The sequence below is a fragment of the Varanus komodoensis genome, unplaced genomic scaffold (genome assembly GCF_004798865.1).
Source record: "Varanus komodoensis strain SLA01 unplaced genomic scaffold, ASM479886v1 scaffold5, whole genome shotgun sequence".
Lineage (NCBI taxonomy): Eukaryota > Metazoa > Chordata > Lepidosauria > Squamata > Varanidae > Varanus > Varanus komodoensis.
Window position 1 is genome coordinate 10344678 of NW_025336087.1, and position 14017 is coordinate 10358694.

Below are 14017 nucleotides of genomic sequence, written 5' to 3' on the forward strand. Positions count from 1 at the left end.
TTAAAGAGGCCTAAATTCCAGTTACATATCAATAGTACAAAGGGGTAAAAAAAAAGTTGGGCTCCTGTTAGTAATATTTCTTCACAATGCAGTCCTAAAGTGAGAAACTGGTGGATCCTTGGCCACTTCTGCATTCCTGCTGGCTTTAATTTTGTCCAAGGCAAGGTGGGGCTCTCCTTTTTGGGTCCTGCCCAGCAGTGTATTATTTCCCCCAACCAGAGGAGAAATGCCTGGGCCAGCCTGATCCAAAGCTGCCCTTTTAACATTCCATTTATGGACCTAACACTGCCTGCTGCCAGCAGTAGATTTAGTCATGGAGCTTTACGCAGGTATAAGTGAAGCCTCAGGAGCGGATGCCCCTGATTTTTCTTCCAGTGAAGGGGTGTCTCCATCCCACCCTCACTGTTCTTGTATACATCAGTTCAAAGGACTTAGGGTTGTTCTGGTAGCTGTTGAACAGTATAAAAAAGAAAATAACCACAACACTCTTAAACACCTGGGCTGCACAACTGAGTTGCCCATGGTAAGTCCAAGAACACAGAAGGAGACAGCTCAGGAGAGAAGGCTCTACTGGGGCCTCTTTAGCCAGGTGCCTTTGAGGGTGGCACTGCGTGGTTTCACCTGTGCTGCCCGGAGATCCATTTTTACTGCACTATGGACTTCCTACCTGAGCTGTCAGAGTTGATCTCTGGCCTGATATAGAGGACTCCCGGGATGCTTATTCTGGGGGAGCTCAATGTCCATGCTGAGTCGACTCTGTGTGGGGCAGCTCAGGACATTACTGCCGCCATGACAACCATGGGGCTGTCTCGGCATGTCACCAGCCCCACCCGTAAAAAAGGACACACTAGGTTTTTTGACTGGACAGGACGATGGTGATCTGGAAGTGGAGGGTATAGCAGTAATCCATGGTCGATCACTTCCTTGTGAGGTTTAGGCTTGCAGCTTTTTCCTTCCTCTGCAAGGGTAAGGGAACTATTAAGATGGTCTGCCCTGATGCCTAATGGAACCAAATGGTTTCCAGAAGGCCTTGGGGGATTTTCCAGTTGATATGGTTGGCACTCCTGTCAAAGCCCAGGTCTTGTTATGGAACATGACCCAGGCAGTTGACATGATGGCACCTAAATGCCCTCTTCCACTAGGCAGAGCCCGATCAGCTCCATGGTACAATACTGAGCTGCAGGCATTGAAGCAGGTAGGTAGAGTGCAGGTGGAGGAAAACCCATGCTGAATCTGATCAGACACATTTGAGAGCTCATTACTGAGTCTACTCTGTGGTGGTAAAGGCGGTGGAAAACGCCTTTTTCTCCGTCAGTAATGCGTCCCCTGAAAGCTACCGAGTGGAGCTGTTCCATGTGGTTTATAGCCTCTCCTTGTTGGCCTTAAAGTTGACCAGGTAGAACCCTCGGCAGCCCATTATGAGAGTTTTGCCAGTATTTCAAGGGCAAAATCACTCAGATTCGACAGGAATCGGATTAAATGTAGTTCCTTGGAGACTAGAGGCATCAAGTGCATGTTCTAAGGAAATCTAATACTAATAATCTAATAATCTAAGGAAAGAATATGAGGTTGGACCCAAGACATTGTGAATTCTTCTATGAAGGAAGGACTGGTCCCTTCCCTGTTAAAAAAGACAGCGGTTAGGTACCTTTCGAAGAAGACAAACCTGGATCCAGAAGATATTAGTAATTTTAGGCCATTTTGGGTGATGACTGACCAACTCCAGGTGCTCTTGGAAGAAATTTCAGTCAGGTTTTAGGCCTGCATAAGGAATAGAAACTGCCTCGGTCACCCTGTAGGATTACCTTTGTTGGGAGAAATACAGAGGAGTATATCCCTCTGGGTTTTTTCCTAGACTTTTCAACAGCATTTGATACCATTGACCATGGTATCCTGGATAGGCTGGCTAGGTTGGGAGTTGGTGGCACTGCTCTTCAGTGGTTCCACTCTCACCTGGCTGGCTGATTCCAGATGGTGTTGCTGGGGGAATTTAGCTCTGTACCATGGCAAGTATGTTATGGAGTACTGCAGGGCTCCATTTTATCCCCCATGCTTTTCAACATTTACATAAAACCATTGGGAGGGGTCATCAGGAAGTTTGAATGGAAGTGTCATCAGTATACTGATGACACTCGGCTCTACATCTCATTTTCATCAAACCCAGGTGAGGTGGTGACAGTCCTAAATAGGTGTCTGGCTGTGGTGATGGTCAGGATGAGGGCCAAGAAATTGAAACTTAATCCAGACAAGACAGAGGTTTTGTTGGTAGGCAGCACCCATGTCCAGATGGAGGATATCTGCCCTGTCTTGGATGGGGTTGCACTTCCCCTGTAGGACAGGTTGGGAATGCTTCTGGACCCTGAGCTGTCCCTGGAACACCAGATTGGCTTGGTAGCTAGAATTGGCTTCAGCTCCAATTAATTTGTCAACTTTGATTGTATCTGGACAGGCAGGACATAGCAACAGTAATCCATGCACTAGTAACCTCTCAGTTGGACTACTATAATGTGCTCTACGTTGAGCTGCCCTTGAAAATGGTTCAAAAGTTACAACTGGTGCAAAATATAGCAGCTAAACTGCTGATAGAGACTGGTAGTACCAAACATATTACGCAAGTCCTTTATGAATTACACTGGCTGCCCATTGAAGTCCAGGCCTGCTTCAAGGTGCTTGTTTTGTTGTATAAAACCCTAAATGGTTTAGGACCTGAATATCTGAAAGAATGCCTACACAGAGCCTGAGATCGTCATCAGAGGTCCTGCTCCAGGAGCCATCTCTAAAGGAAGCTAGGAGGATGGCTACCTGAGGCCTTCTCAGTTGTGGCACCCCATCTATGAAATTGACCTCCGTTGTTTTTATATTCTGGCACCAGACTAAGACATTTTTATTCAAGGAGCATTTTAATTGTTGAAAATTAAATCATTATATTTTAATGTAAATTTTAGCTTTCTTAATTTGAGATAGTTCCAATCTTTTGTTAAACTATTAGCTAGAAAGATGTTTTTTATCATGTGAAGCAGTGGTTTTCAACCACCAGTCTGCAAACCAGCACTGGTCCATGGAAGATTTCCTGCCAGTCCATGGGGGGACCACATCCTACTCACTGTGGACCAGCACAGAGGCTGGCTGTGCTCAATCACCTCTTGCTCAGTTGGCATTGCATTCATGGGGGGGGGGGGGGCACCAGTGCCACAGGGTGGCGGGGGGAGATACAGCTCGGTGGGAGTCATGCTGCACCGATTTTGGTATTTTTTTATTTTCTTGGCATTTTTTGTTGCTTGGTTTTGGGTTGTTTTGGAGAATTTTCATTTTTTGGTGTTGTGTTTGGAAATGAATACACAGAAAACTGTATCATGTGTACGGTGCTTTTTGTTTCTGCTTCAGCGGTCCGTGAAGTGGTTTTCCTGTTTTTGCCTGTCCGCATCTGTGGAAAGGTTGAAAACCACTGATGTAAATTATCTAGAGAGCCATGTGACTATGAGATTGTATACAAAAGTGTTGATTGATTGGAGGGTTTTGTTCTTTTTCAAGGAGGCTGCTATTTAGGCCACAGTCCTATTGTGATGACTGCAAGGCGCCAGACTCAAAGACTTGCTGGAGGAAGACTTCTTCCCATCCTATGGATAGTGGGAGGAACAGTAGATGCACTTTTCCCCTCTCTGCCTTCCCACCCTGCATTTGTGCTAAATAGGGTCCTTGCCCATCTAGTGACAGTGCTTCAAAGGATGGCACCTATTCTTTCGCCTGTTGAGTCTCCTCCCCTTCCCACTGGAATGTGCCTTCCCCAAGGCCATGCTGCCAGCCTTGGGGAGCAGCCACTGTGGTTCTTTCTAAACCAGGTGCAGCGATGGCAGAGCTCCAGGTCCCACCCCAAGGTCAGAGCACCGTCCTCAACCTTGGATCTGGGAGTCTGAAATATCCCATGGGCCTTCAGATGCTACCTACCTTGATCCTGACTGTATCCAAATACTGGACTTGGATTGTTGATTTGCATCTTGCTCTACTCTGAAAATGGAAATGACATGTGTGCCTTTGAGTGAAAGTCAACCATTAAAGCTTCCAGTTTCACAGTACTCTGAGTGAGATTTCTATTGAATTTCATACCTTTTCCCCAGAGAGTCTTTGGCAGGGCAATCCTGTGGTCAGTAGAAGCTCAGGAGAAAGCTATAGTGGGGATTTCCATCTGTCGCTGCCGCTATGAAATCTCTGTGTTAACACCTCTTCCAATATTGCAGCAACTTGCTAGCAGGGCCTAGCATGGTCTCTGAGGTTAGAGGCTTCCCTGCTCTTAAACCTGATACTATACTGTTCAAATGATCTCCTGAAGTAGAAGACTTTCTTAATATGTGTATACTTCTACCACTGATGTATTTTACCTAGCAAGTACTAGTTGTGAAGGGATCATTATATAGCCTCATTTCATAAACAATACACATTCCAATGAAAGAATTAAGCTGATACTTGCTTTTAAATGTTAGAAGGGCATGTTCATGGTATATTGATTAAAGATTAAATATTGCCATATTATTTTGACCATTTGATTAAATTTTAAAATATATATGTAGACAGATTTTAAAATATGAAACATTTCAATATAAAACACTAGTTGCACTCACAAATAGGATTGTGCAATAAGCTGAGCCAAAATAATCATGAGCAGGTCAAACCACAATGAAGGAAACATGGATTAACAGTTTGCACCTGTATTTAACCACAAATGTTCATGATCATGGCTTGTTTCATCTCATCCTTTACATTAGTATTGGGTACTGGACACCTCATGCTCCAAGGCATGGAGGAAATCAGCCATCCAAGTATTTTGCTGGGTGGGAGGTGCAAAGGGGACACTTTTCAGCCCCACATGACTTCAGCCCTAAGTGGACAGACTTGCACCCTAAGTGGTATTGCGGTTTACTCTTACTTGTGACTGCAGGGGGAATCTTATACTGAAACATTTTACTTTTTAAAATCTTTTTATCTGTTTTTTGAATTCAATCAATACATTTTATATGATTTTTTTAAATCTAGAAATTCTGAGTGGGATGTGCAACTGGTGCTTGTGGTGTGCATTACATCATGACTGCCCTTCAGAACTACTGGAATCATACTGTATGTTGGCATTTAATTTTCTCAAGTGCTGTTTCACAAGATCTGAGTCTTTGTATACTGTATTAGCATGTAGAAGTCTCTTTGGCTTGAGGAATTTGGGGTTGGTGTTTTATTGTCATCATTTAAATAAAATGGCTCTATTGTGTAGATGATCCAACTCTTCCGCATTTCATTCATAACAAAAGCCTAACACGAGGATGTGTATTAAGAATGGTTCACTAGAGCTATTCATTACAATTCTGCTTGGTGTAGGCTGGCATGCGGTAACAGCAAGCTTCCGGACTTCTGTTTACTCTCTGAAATGTATTTGAATGGGTGGAAATTTTGTTTGTGTACAAAATGAAAAGAGCTTTATCATTAAACATGGAAGACCCTGCTTGCATATGTCAGAATCCCGGAATCTCAATTTGAGAAGAGGAAATAAAACGTTCGTTCGTGAGAAAGATCAAGCGTCCAGACCATCTGAGGCTTTATTGTATTACCCAGGTTCCTGTGGTACACTCACGATAATGCATGCATTACCAGGCAGGCAGAGGTAAACTCTGCTGCAAAGCTTCAATACCATTGCAGGGTATTTTATAGGTACACAGGTACAGGGCAATTGATGACAGAATGCAGACATTACAATAAGATTCTGAGGTCATCACATACAGAACAGATAAAGGAATGTCAGTCAATCATACAGAGACAATGAGATTACAATATTTCTAATTGCAGTGTATTGACACTTTAGTTCAGGAGCTTGAACCCATCTCCAGGTCTGCTTAGACATGTAAATTCAAGCTACTGAGAAACTATGCATGAACTCAAGATTCTTATCTAGACTCTAAACATTCTGAATTGACCAGGAGCCCTCTGGGTTAGGAAGATACTTCCAACAATTATTATTTACAATGTATATTTGGACTGAATGGCCTGTCTACTGTAGCTTACAGCTAAAGGTGAGAGAAAGGAGTGGGGGGGGGGGGAGGCCATTTGAAACAGTGACTTAGCTTGGTTTGAGAAGTACAGGATTTGATCCCACAATTCAAAAAGCACACAGAAGTAATATTTTTCTGACAGGATTTATCCAAATTTTCCCAACACATATCATAGTTTTCAACAATTTCAAATGGAAAAGCAAATTAATTGGTAAGTATATGGATTGTGTTCTGCAAAAGTTTTGCCTCTCTTTGACATACCTAGAGGGAGTGCAACCAGTCATTTTTTTCTCTTAAAGTAGTTTGAGTGAGTAATTTTATGTGTGAAAAGTTTAGAAGTAGCTTTGATTGGCAATTAATCCTGATTTTATAGGTTTTGTAAAATAATTATTATTTGTAATTTATACCAATGGACAACTGCCCTGTGAAGATTACTTGTGCCATCACCACCACTTTTTTCCACATGGAACACTTTTTTCCTATTATTAACTTGGCCCTCTCAAACTCAGGAGCACTTTTGGTTTCACAAAATGTAGGGTGACCCATGATGGGCTACAGTACTAGAGAGATTTGGCCTCTGTGTAAACTTTGTTGTAGAGAGAGAGAATGGCTGAAAAGTTGCATGTGTGAGATCTTGGCTGATAAGGAGATGAGAGAGGCAGACTTCAGCAGCCAAGTGAATAATAAAGCCAGGAAAGATGTCAAGATGATATGTTTGCAACTTGCAGGGGTTACACCTTCCTATCAATCTAACTTCTTTTGGCAGTGAGAAATATAACAGGGCCTCCAAATCAATCATAAACTACTGGCAGGTTCATTATGTATTAGTTGCTTTGTTATTTTTATTGTATTCAATACTGCATCTCAGAAAACCATCCATTTTAGTTCAGTTATAATACTGAGACAGTGTGATTTACTCATCCACCCTAGACTAGCAGGGCAGAATTTCAGGCCTTGTTGGATTATTTCTGAGTGGCAGGTGCTGGGCACAAGCATCAGAAATCACAGCATGGCCTGCTTATAAACTTTTAACTGACACATGGCTGACCACAGCTGGAGCGCTGGACTACAGTAAAGCCATTATTATTTTCATGCCTTTTTCAAGCATATAAAAGTTGCATGTGTCTTCACTATTTCATTTTAGTTTTCATCTTGCCACCTGGTTTCAACATTCTCTCCGGATACCAGCATCAGATGAATCTATCTGATGTAGCAGTGGGCAGTTGCTTGTGAGAAAAATACTACTTAACTACTCTTAAGTTACTATAGCACCATTTGCTGCTAGAAACACTGCTATTCTTCTAGTATGTGGCCCTTTTGGTGGTGGAGAGGTCATGAAATCATATCGTAGGCCGAATTTATTTTCAATTGGAAAATTGGTGCCACCCACAATTCTGAGAACTGCTGCCCAAGTAATTCCTTGTGCTCAGGTTGACTTCTGTTTTGCAAGTAGTGGACCTTTTTCTTACAGCAAGCCACCCTTCCTTTCCAGAGGGTGGGAAAAGTTTCAGAATCTATTTGCATGTGCTTACAGCCCCTCCCCCAATGTCAAAATGCTTCTGGGTCTGTAAAAGCCCTTGCTGGGCCTGCAGCATCTTACCTGGATTGTAGCAACTACCAAGAAACTTTGTTAGCTGATTGAAAAACCTTTCAACATTGACTTCTTAATGTGTATTTCTTTTAGTTGGCCTGTTGCTGTGGCACTGCCGCATGTGCGCTTTGCTGCAAATGCTGCCCAAAGATAAAACAGTCGACCAGCACTCGTTTTATGTATGCACTGTACTTCATCTTGGTGACGGTCATCTGTTGCGTCATGATGTCGGAGACAGTGGCAAACGAAATGAAAAAGCATGTAAGTAGCTACTGCTTCATGGAAGGGAGAGTGTGAATACTAAATGGAGTGAGGATGTGTGTATATCGCCAGAAGAAACCACATTTGTTATGTTTGGGTGTTATGGAAATTGGCAGGAGATGGCATGAATGCTAAATTATTAGACATTATTGTTTGCATGATTTATTTCCCATTCTAGCATTGTAGTACTTAATGCTTTTCAAATCTCTGCTAAAATATTCATATGTAAATGCAAGAAACTTTTTCAGCAGTTTTGGAAACCCTAAACAGTGTGTGTTTCAGTAATGCCAAATGTTTCATCCTGTGTTTTGCTCTAAACACTGAGGAATAGAAAGAGTCAGTACAAAGGACAATTGTTTTCATGAAGGCAAAAGATTATTGCTCTCAGAAAATTGAGTGTTTGGCAGCTTTGAATGAGAGAATGTAAGTAACTCAAGCAGTTCTTTTGTTGAAAGTCTTACCTACTTTCTAGTCTTGTAACTTATTTGCAGTCACTTAGATTCTAGCCTGCTGAGAGTTCAAGGTCCGCTATTAATTCTATCACTGAATAGGGTATATCCAGAAAAAAATTGCTGGTGTCATTCAGAGGTGGGCTGAGTTCTAATTGTGCCCTCATTTTGAATGCCCATGCAGTTGCTGCACCCTTTGTTCAGTTGAACAATGAACATGTCATTGTGTTGCCTGTCGGTTGTAGGCAGCTCTGACACATGCAGCAGGCACATGAAGGCATGACACAATCATCTCGAGACAGTACAATTTATGCAAATATTTGGGTTTCAGCACCCACTCCCTAGAACATCCTAGTAAGTTTGCAGAAATTGCTTCTGGTGTTTTCTTACACTAGAAGAAGCAAATACTTTGTGGAGAACAGAAACTGGACTGACCTGGCAAGCAGAAGCAAACTTGTTGATAGGTGAGCTAGAGGAGCAGCACAGAATCTAGTCCAAGTGCCGTCCTACAATCATCCTCTTAGTTTGTGCAGTGTAGCCACTTGGACATTAACATTCTTGGGCTGGCCCTGAACAAGGTTCCATGAATAGGACTTCTCTTGGACTCTTCAGAATATGGTGGACTTGAATGTATATCCTTGTCACTCTTCAATAGAGAGTTGGTTAGATTTCCAGCAAATAGAAGCACCGTGTTTATTTTGTTTGTTTACCTTTTTGTAGTCTTCAGATGCTGCATAAACAGTGCTCAATAGTGGTGCTTAATATCAGAATGGATCTGTTGTAGGAATGATTTCAAAAAAGCCATGCGTGCACTCAGTTCAGACCTCTAGCAAGAGCATTTGTACTTCTTCCCTGACAGAAAAAGGGTCATTAGAAAGAGAGAAAGACAGAGAAGAGGGTGGCAGAAAGGGAAACAAAGCTGGCAGAAAGAGAGCGCAGGCAGGGAGGGAGGTGGTAGCGCTGCCTCATCAAGTGTTGGCATGCAGTCCCTGACAGCCCAGCCTCAGGAATGTGAGACTTGACAGAAAAAAGATTCTCTTCTCTTGATCAACTGAATGTTGGGTTACATTGCTCTGTCTATCTGAAAATGCTTAGATAAGGCCTTAGGTATTTTACTTGTTGTTTAATAAATGTTTCCAGGCATTATCAAAACAGTCTGGACTAGTGTCCTTTCTCAACTATTTAACCAGTGGTGGTTAACATCTGCCAAGACATCTGCAAGGATGAAATAAGACATTGCTGGTAATTTGCCAGCCTGTTGTCTTCTCATAAATTCCCATCCTCAAGTTTTTAATTGCTTGAATTAAGTAGTTCTACCATGCAATCATCTGCTCTCAACTATTTGGAAGTAAGTCCAATGGAGTTCAATTGGATTTACTCCTAGGCAAGTGTGGATAAGATTGCAGCCACTGTACTCGTTTGATTGCAACACTTGACTTTGTTTTGTAACTCTACGTTTATACACAAAGGCCAAGATCCAAATATTTGCTTAGGGTCATGCAATGCTAGCTAGCTTGTGCTAGCTCTGCAGAAGTTTTGGACCCCCCCCCCCCCCCCGGCCACCTATGAATGGCTAGTCTTCCTAGTATATAGTAAGCTGTTTTTATTATTTGACTTTTACTTCAGTTGCAGAAGTAGTTTGCTGTGACTGCTGATTGAGACGCAATGTTTGGGCAGGACATATGGTTCCATCCCTTTCCTGTACTATCCTCACCACAACCCTGTGCAGGAGATTAGGCTGAGAAAGCGTGACTACCCCAAGTATACCCAATGACCTTCTTGACTGAAAGGGAATTCCCAGGGTGTGCAGCCCTCCAAATGTTTTGGAGAACATGTCATTTGTCTACAACTCCGTAATCAAAGCTCTGTGGGCACCAAAGTTAAAATCCTAAAAATGTAATGAATAAATATAATAATGCATATAAAGAAATAAAAAGCAGGAGTTATTAAAAATCTCAAGTTGTGTGTCAAATGCCTGAGGGTAGAGGAGGGTTTACCCAGGTGAAGGGTGACCATGCTGGTGCCAGGAAAGGCACATTGCAGATGGTGTTCCACACCTGAGAGAGGTGACCACAGGAAGGCGCTTTGCCTTGTTGTCATCCTCTGCACTGGAGCTCCTGGAAGACCCAGCCAGCATAGCCAGTGGTCTTAGAAAAGTTGTACTCCATGAAAGTTGTACTCTAGAACATCTGGAGAGCACCCAGCTGTCTACTGCACTATTGATTGCCACACATTGGCTCTGTGTACACAGAAGTTACTCCATGGCTCTTTAGGAGTTTGGATTGGCTTCCTTAAGCAAAGGGAAACATTTTCCATAACTGGACAAGTTTGTTCTTGTCAGTGACAGTCAACAGATTCCATATTGCCTTTATCCTCAGCCACTTTAAGTAAAAGGTTACTCTATATATTGTTTTCTCTGGATTTCTGCAAACTGGGCTTAGACTTGGAGCATGCTATTTTGAGTCTCAGGGGATGGCTCTGACACGAATACAGTATGGTAATGTTCTGCTCAGCTGTTATAAAAGTTTAGTCAGTCCATAAGCGTGAGAATATAGAGAAGCTTTTATTTTATTGTAAATGCTTGTATTTATAGATCAGTACATTTATTTGCAGACTCTTCTGGCTAGGAGGGGGTAAGTGCCCGTTGTTCCAAGTAGCACAGCCCAAGGATCTATGCCCGAGTCACAGAAACGTGCCTTATGTATTTTCAGAGCACAGCTGCACATTTAGTGTGGTAAGCTTGAGGCCAGAATGTGTGGCTGGCTGTTCTTTTTCCATGAGCTAAAGCATGGCCTCAAAAACAAATATTTAGCAAGTTGGGGAAAGGGCTGGAATTTCTCCACCTTTCTGGTATCTTGCTTTTGCAAGATGTAATAAGCATTTCAAGCTGTTGGGAGTTTGAGGGAGGATTTTTGGTGTGTGTTTTAGAATGTATTTTAACAAGCTTTATTTTTAGTTCCAAAAAATGCAGTACACCAATAAAATATAACTGTTTAGAAATTAATGGCTAAATCAATGTTACACGTAACCAAAAGGAATATATTTTAGTCAGCTTAAAGAAACTAATCACTAGAAATTCAGCTTCTGTAATTGTCAAAGCAGACCAAATACTGAATTTTTAAAATTCTGGTTTTTAAGAATAATTTTATTAATGGCTTACAAGAAAGTACACTGAGTTAAACCTAATGATAAAAATGAAGCCACTTCTAAAAAGGCAGTGAATGCAGCTCTAAGTAGAAATCCTTCTGGTATAGCATTACTGGAACCTTAATGGAACATGCATGGTTATTATTTCAGAAAAAGAAAATACAATAATTTAATTTCTAAAAGAAGAATTACTATATCTCAATAAAAACATAAATAATCACACAGGACAGTAATACCCAGGCTAGCTTTTTGTTTTGAAATCTGATCATCTGGCAAGTGCTTGTGGATGAATTTAAGCAGAACTGTAGTTGGCAACTCTAGAAGCATCCCATAATGATCTGAAAGCTGCTAAAATTGGTTGTCAACTTATTTAGATTACATCTATCTCTAATAAGCCTAACTCTGTATTTCAGATGAATACTGCATCTAATGCTGTATGCCAGCAAATACAGGCAGGCGACTCCTGTGAGAAGTTGGTGGGCTATTCTGCGGTTTATCGAGTGTGTTTCGGGATGGCTTGCTTCTTTTTCATCTTCTTCTTACTCACAATCAGAATTAGCAATAGCAAAAGCTGCCGTGCATACATTCACAATGGGTAAGCTCAGTGCATGCCTTCATTTTTTAAAAATTACTACACTAAACCTTTGCATTTGTTCACTATCTTAATACATAGGTTTCATTCTTCATTTTCCACTTCTTTCTCCACCCCAGTTTGCTGTTGAAATACCTTTGGAGCTTGGCCAGTTCCTAAGAGACCACTGTATATTCATAGGAATGAACAAACAGCAATAGCAGTACTTAACATCAGTTCTGTTTCCAGTGCTACCCATCCCCTTCTCTTATTTTTGCATGAATTTTGTTGCTGTTATCCTAACATCAGATCAGCCCCACCCCAAGCTTAGAAGTTTTGAAAAAGTATATGTAAAGTGTGCCCTACAGTGTGGTATCTATGGTGCTGTTTGATCCTGTTTACTGATTTGAGAGGTCCCTTCCCATGGTGTGGGGCAAAAGTTACGGCTGCAGAATTCTTGGGGATTGCACTGTTTGTTCTTTCTGCAGCCTCCTGTTGACAGAGCATGCAGTGCCCGCATGGATCCTTTCAACTAGGGAAACTAGCAGAACAGAGAGAACAGTGCAAAGTCTGCCTGTCTGAATTCTCTTTTGTTTCTCTGAGGACATCTCAAGAGAGGGATTACCTCTGTATTTATCCCCACTGCCATCCCAGGCCAAGGAATGAGGAATCCATATCTGAGTATCTCATTTTTTTCCCCAGCTATGTCAATCCAATTTTATCTCTCTGTTTTCCTTCCCCAGATTTTGGTTCATTAAATTTCTGGTCTTGGCAGCTATGTGCTCAGGAGCCTTTTTCATTCCAGACCAGGATACCTTTCTTAAAGGTACAAGCCATACATAATTTTCTCTACTTTTCTTCATGAGTATCAGTTTACAAGCAGATAACCAGAAATGTTAAATTGGTTGTAGATGAAGTCATTCACTGCCCTGTTAGCTGTGTACCTGAGCAAGAAACAGCCTGGGTATGCTGCCTTGTTTTCCCAAGAGGAAATGGGGAAGAAGCGCAGCAGCTGGGGAACTGAAACATGGCATGGACAACTTTTCCCTAGAGTAGGTAGGCAGACAGTGGGGGAGAGAAGCATGAAATACAAGAGTGAAGGAAGGAGCTTATGAAACAAAAGTTTGTGAAAATTAAAGCCACAAACAACATAACTTGGAAATCCTGCAATACAAAGTTACCCTTTCTCCCGACCCCCAAAACTGCCAGAGTAAATTTAGGGACCAAAGGCAGAAGAACATGCAGAAGGAAATATTTAGATTACAGATATTCTTTACTTTGTCTAATTCAAAAATGGAAACAACGCAAATAAATGATGGGTAGTTTGCAAAACTAAAATCTCAACACTTGAATGAGTGTTCTATTCTAGATTATCAGTGCAAATGATTTAGGCCTCTTTGCATGTCACCTTTCAGTAGGAGGTCCTCTTGTGAAGTTCCAACTGCAGAAACGTATCCCATACTTCTCCATGGGGTAAACAGTTCCAGAACATGGGTGATTAGCACTGCAACAATTTAACAGTACATTTGGCAAGCAAAATAATTATAGTGCCCCTTTTTATTTCATAATCTCACGTGAACCAATCTGTCCATAGTTTAAAACAGCTGCTCTAAAAGTGGGTTTCCATTTTTCATTCTACATGATCTGTCAGGAAACAGGATTACAACACACAAAGCAGCTTGGGCAGAAAATCAAACCAGGAACTCAAAACTGAAGACCCGGTTTAATTTACCTGCTAAATAGATAGTTGTTGCATTTTTGGGAGAATGGGGAAGTATGAGCTCTCCTGGGGCATGGAAGAACTGAACAAGAAAAGGACCTGATGTAAAAACATTAACCATTTCCATCTATGCTTTGTACTCAAACCCATCCACACACTCCCAACGCTGCAATATGCCTCAGTAAGGAGAGTGTTACTGGTTCAATTTTCACTGGAACTGCAATCAAGAGGGAAAGGGTTACTCATCCC

General features: G+C 41.7%; 1 protein-coding gene across 1 annotated transcript in view; it reads left to right on the plus strand.

Moving 5' to 3' along the window:
* SERINC5 (serine incorporator 5) overlaps positions 1-14017 on the plus strand; it is a 49972-nt gene that overhangs the window by 15905 nt on the left and 20050 nt on the right. The window contains exons 2-4 of the mRNA XM_044445954.1: positions 7714-7881; positions 11891-12072; positions 12792-12874. Of these exons, the coding sequence (XP_044301889.1) occupies positions 7714-7881; positions 11891-12072; positions 12792-12874 (433 nt within the window). The remainder of the gene's footprint in view (positions 1-7713; positions 7882-11890; positions 12073-12791; positions 12875-14017) is intronic.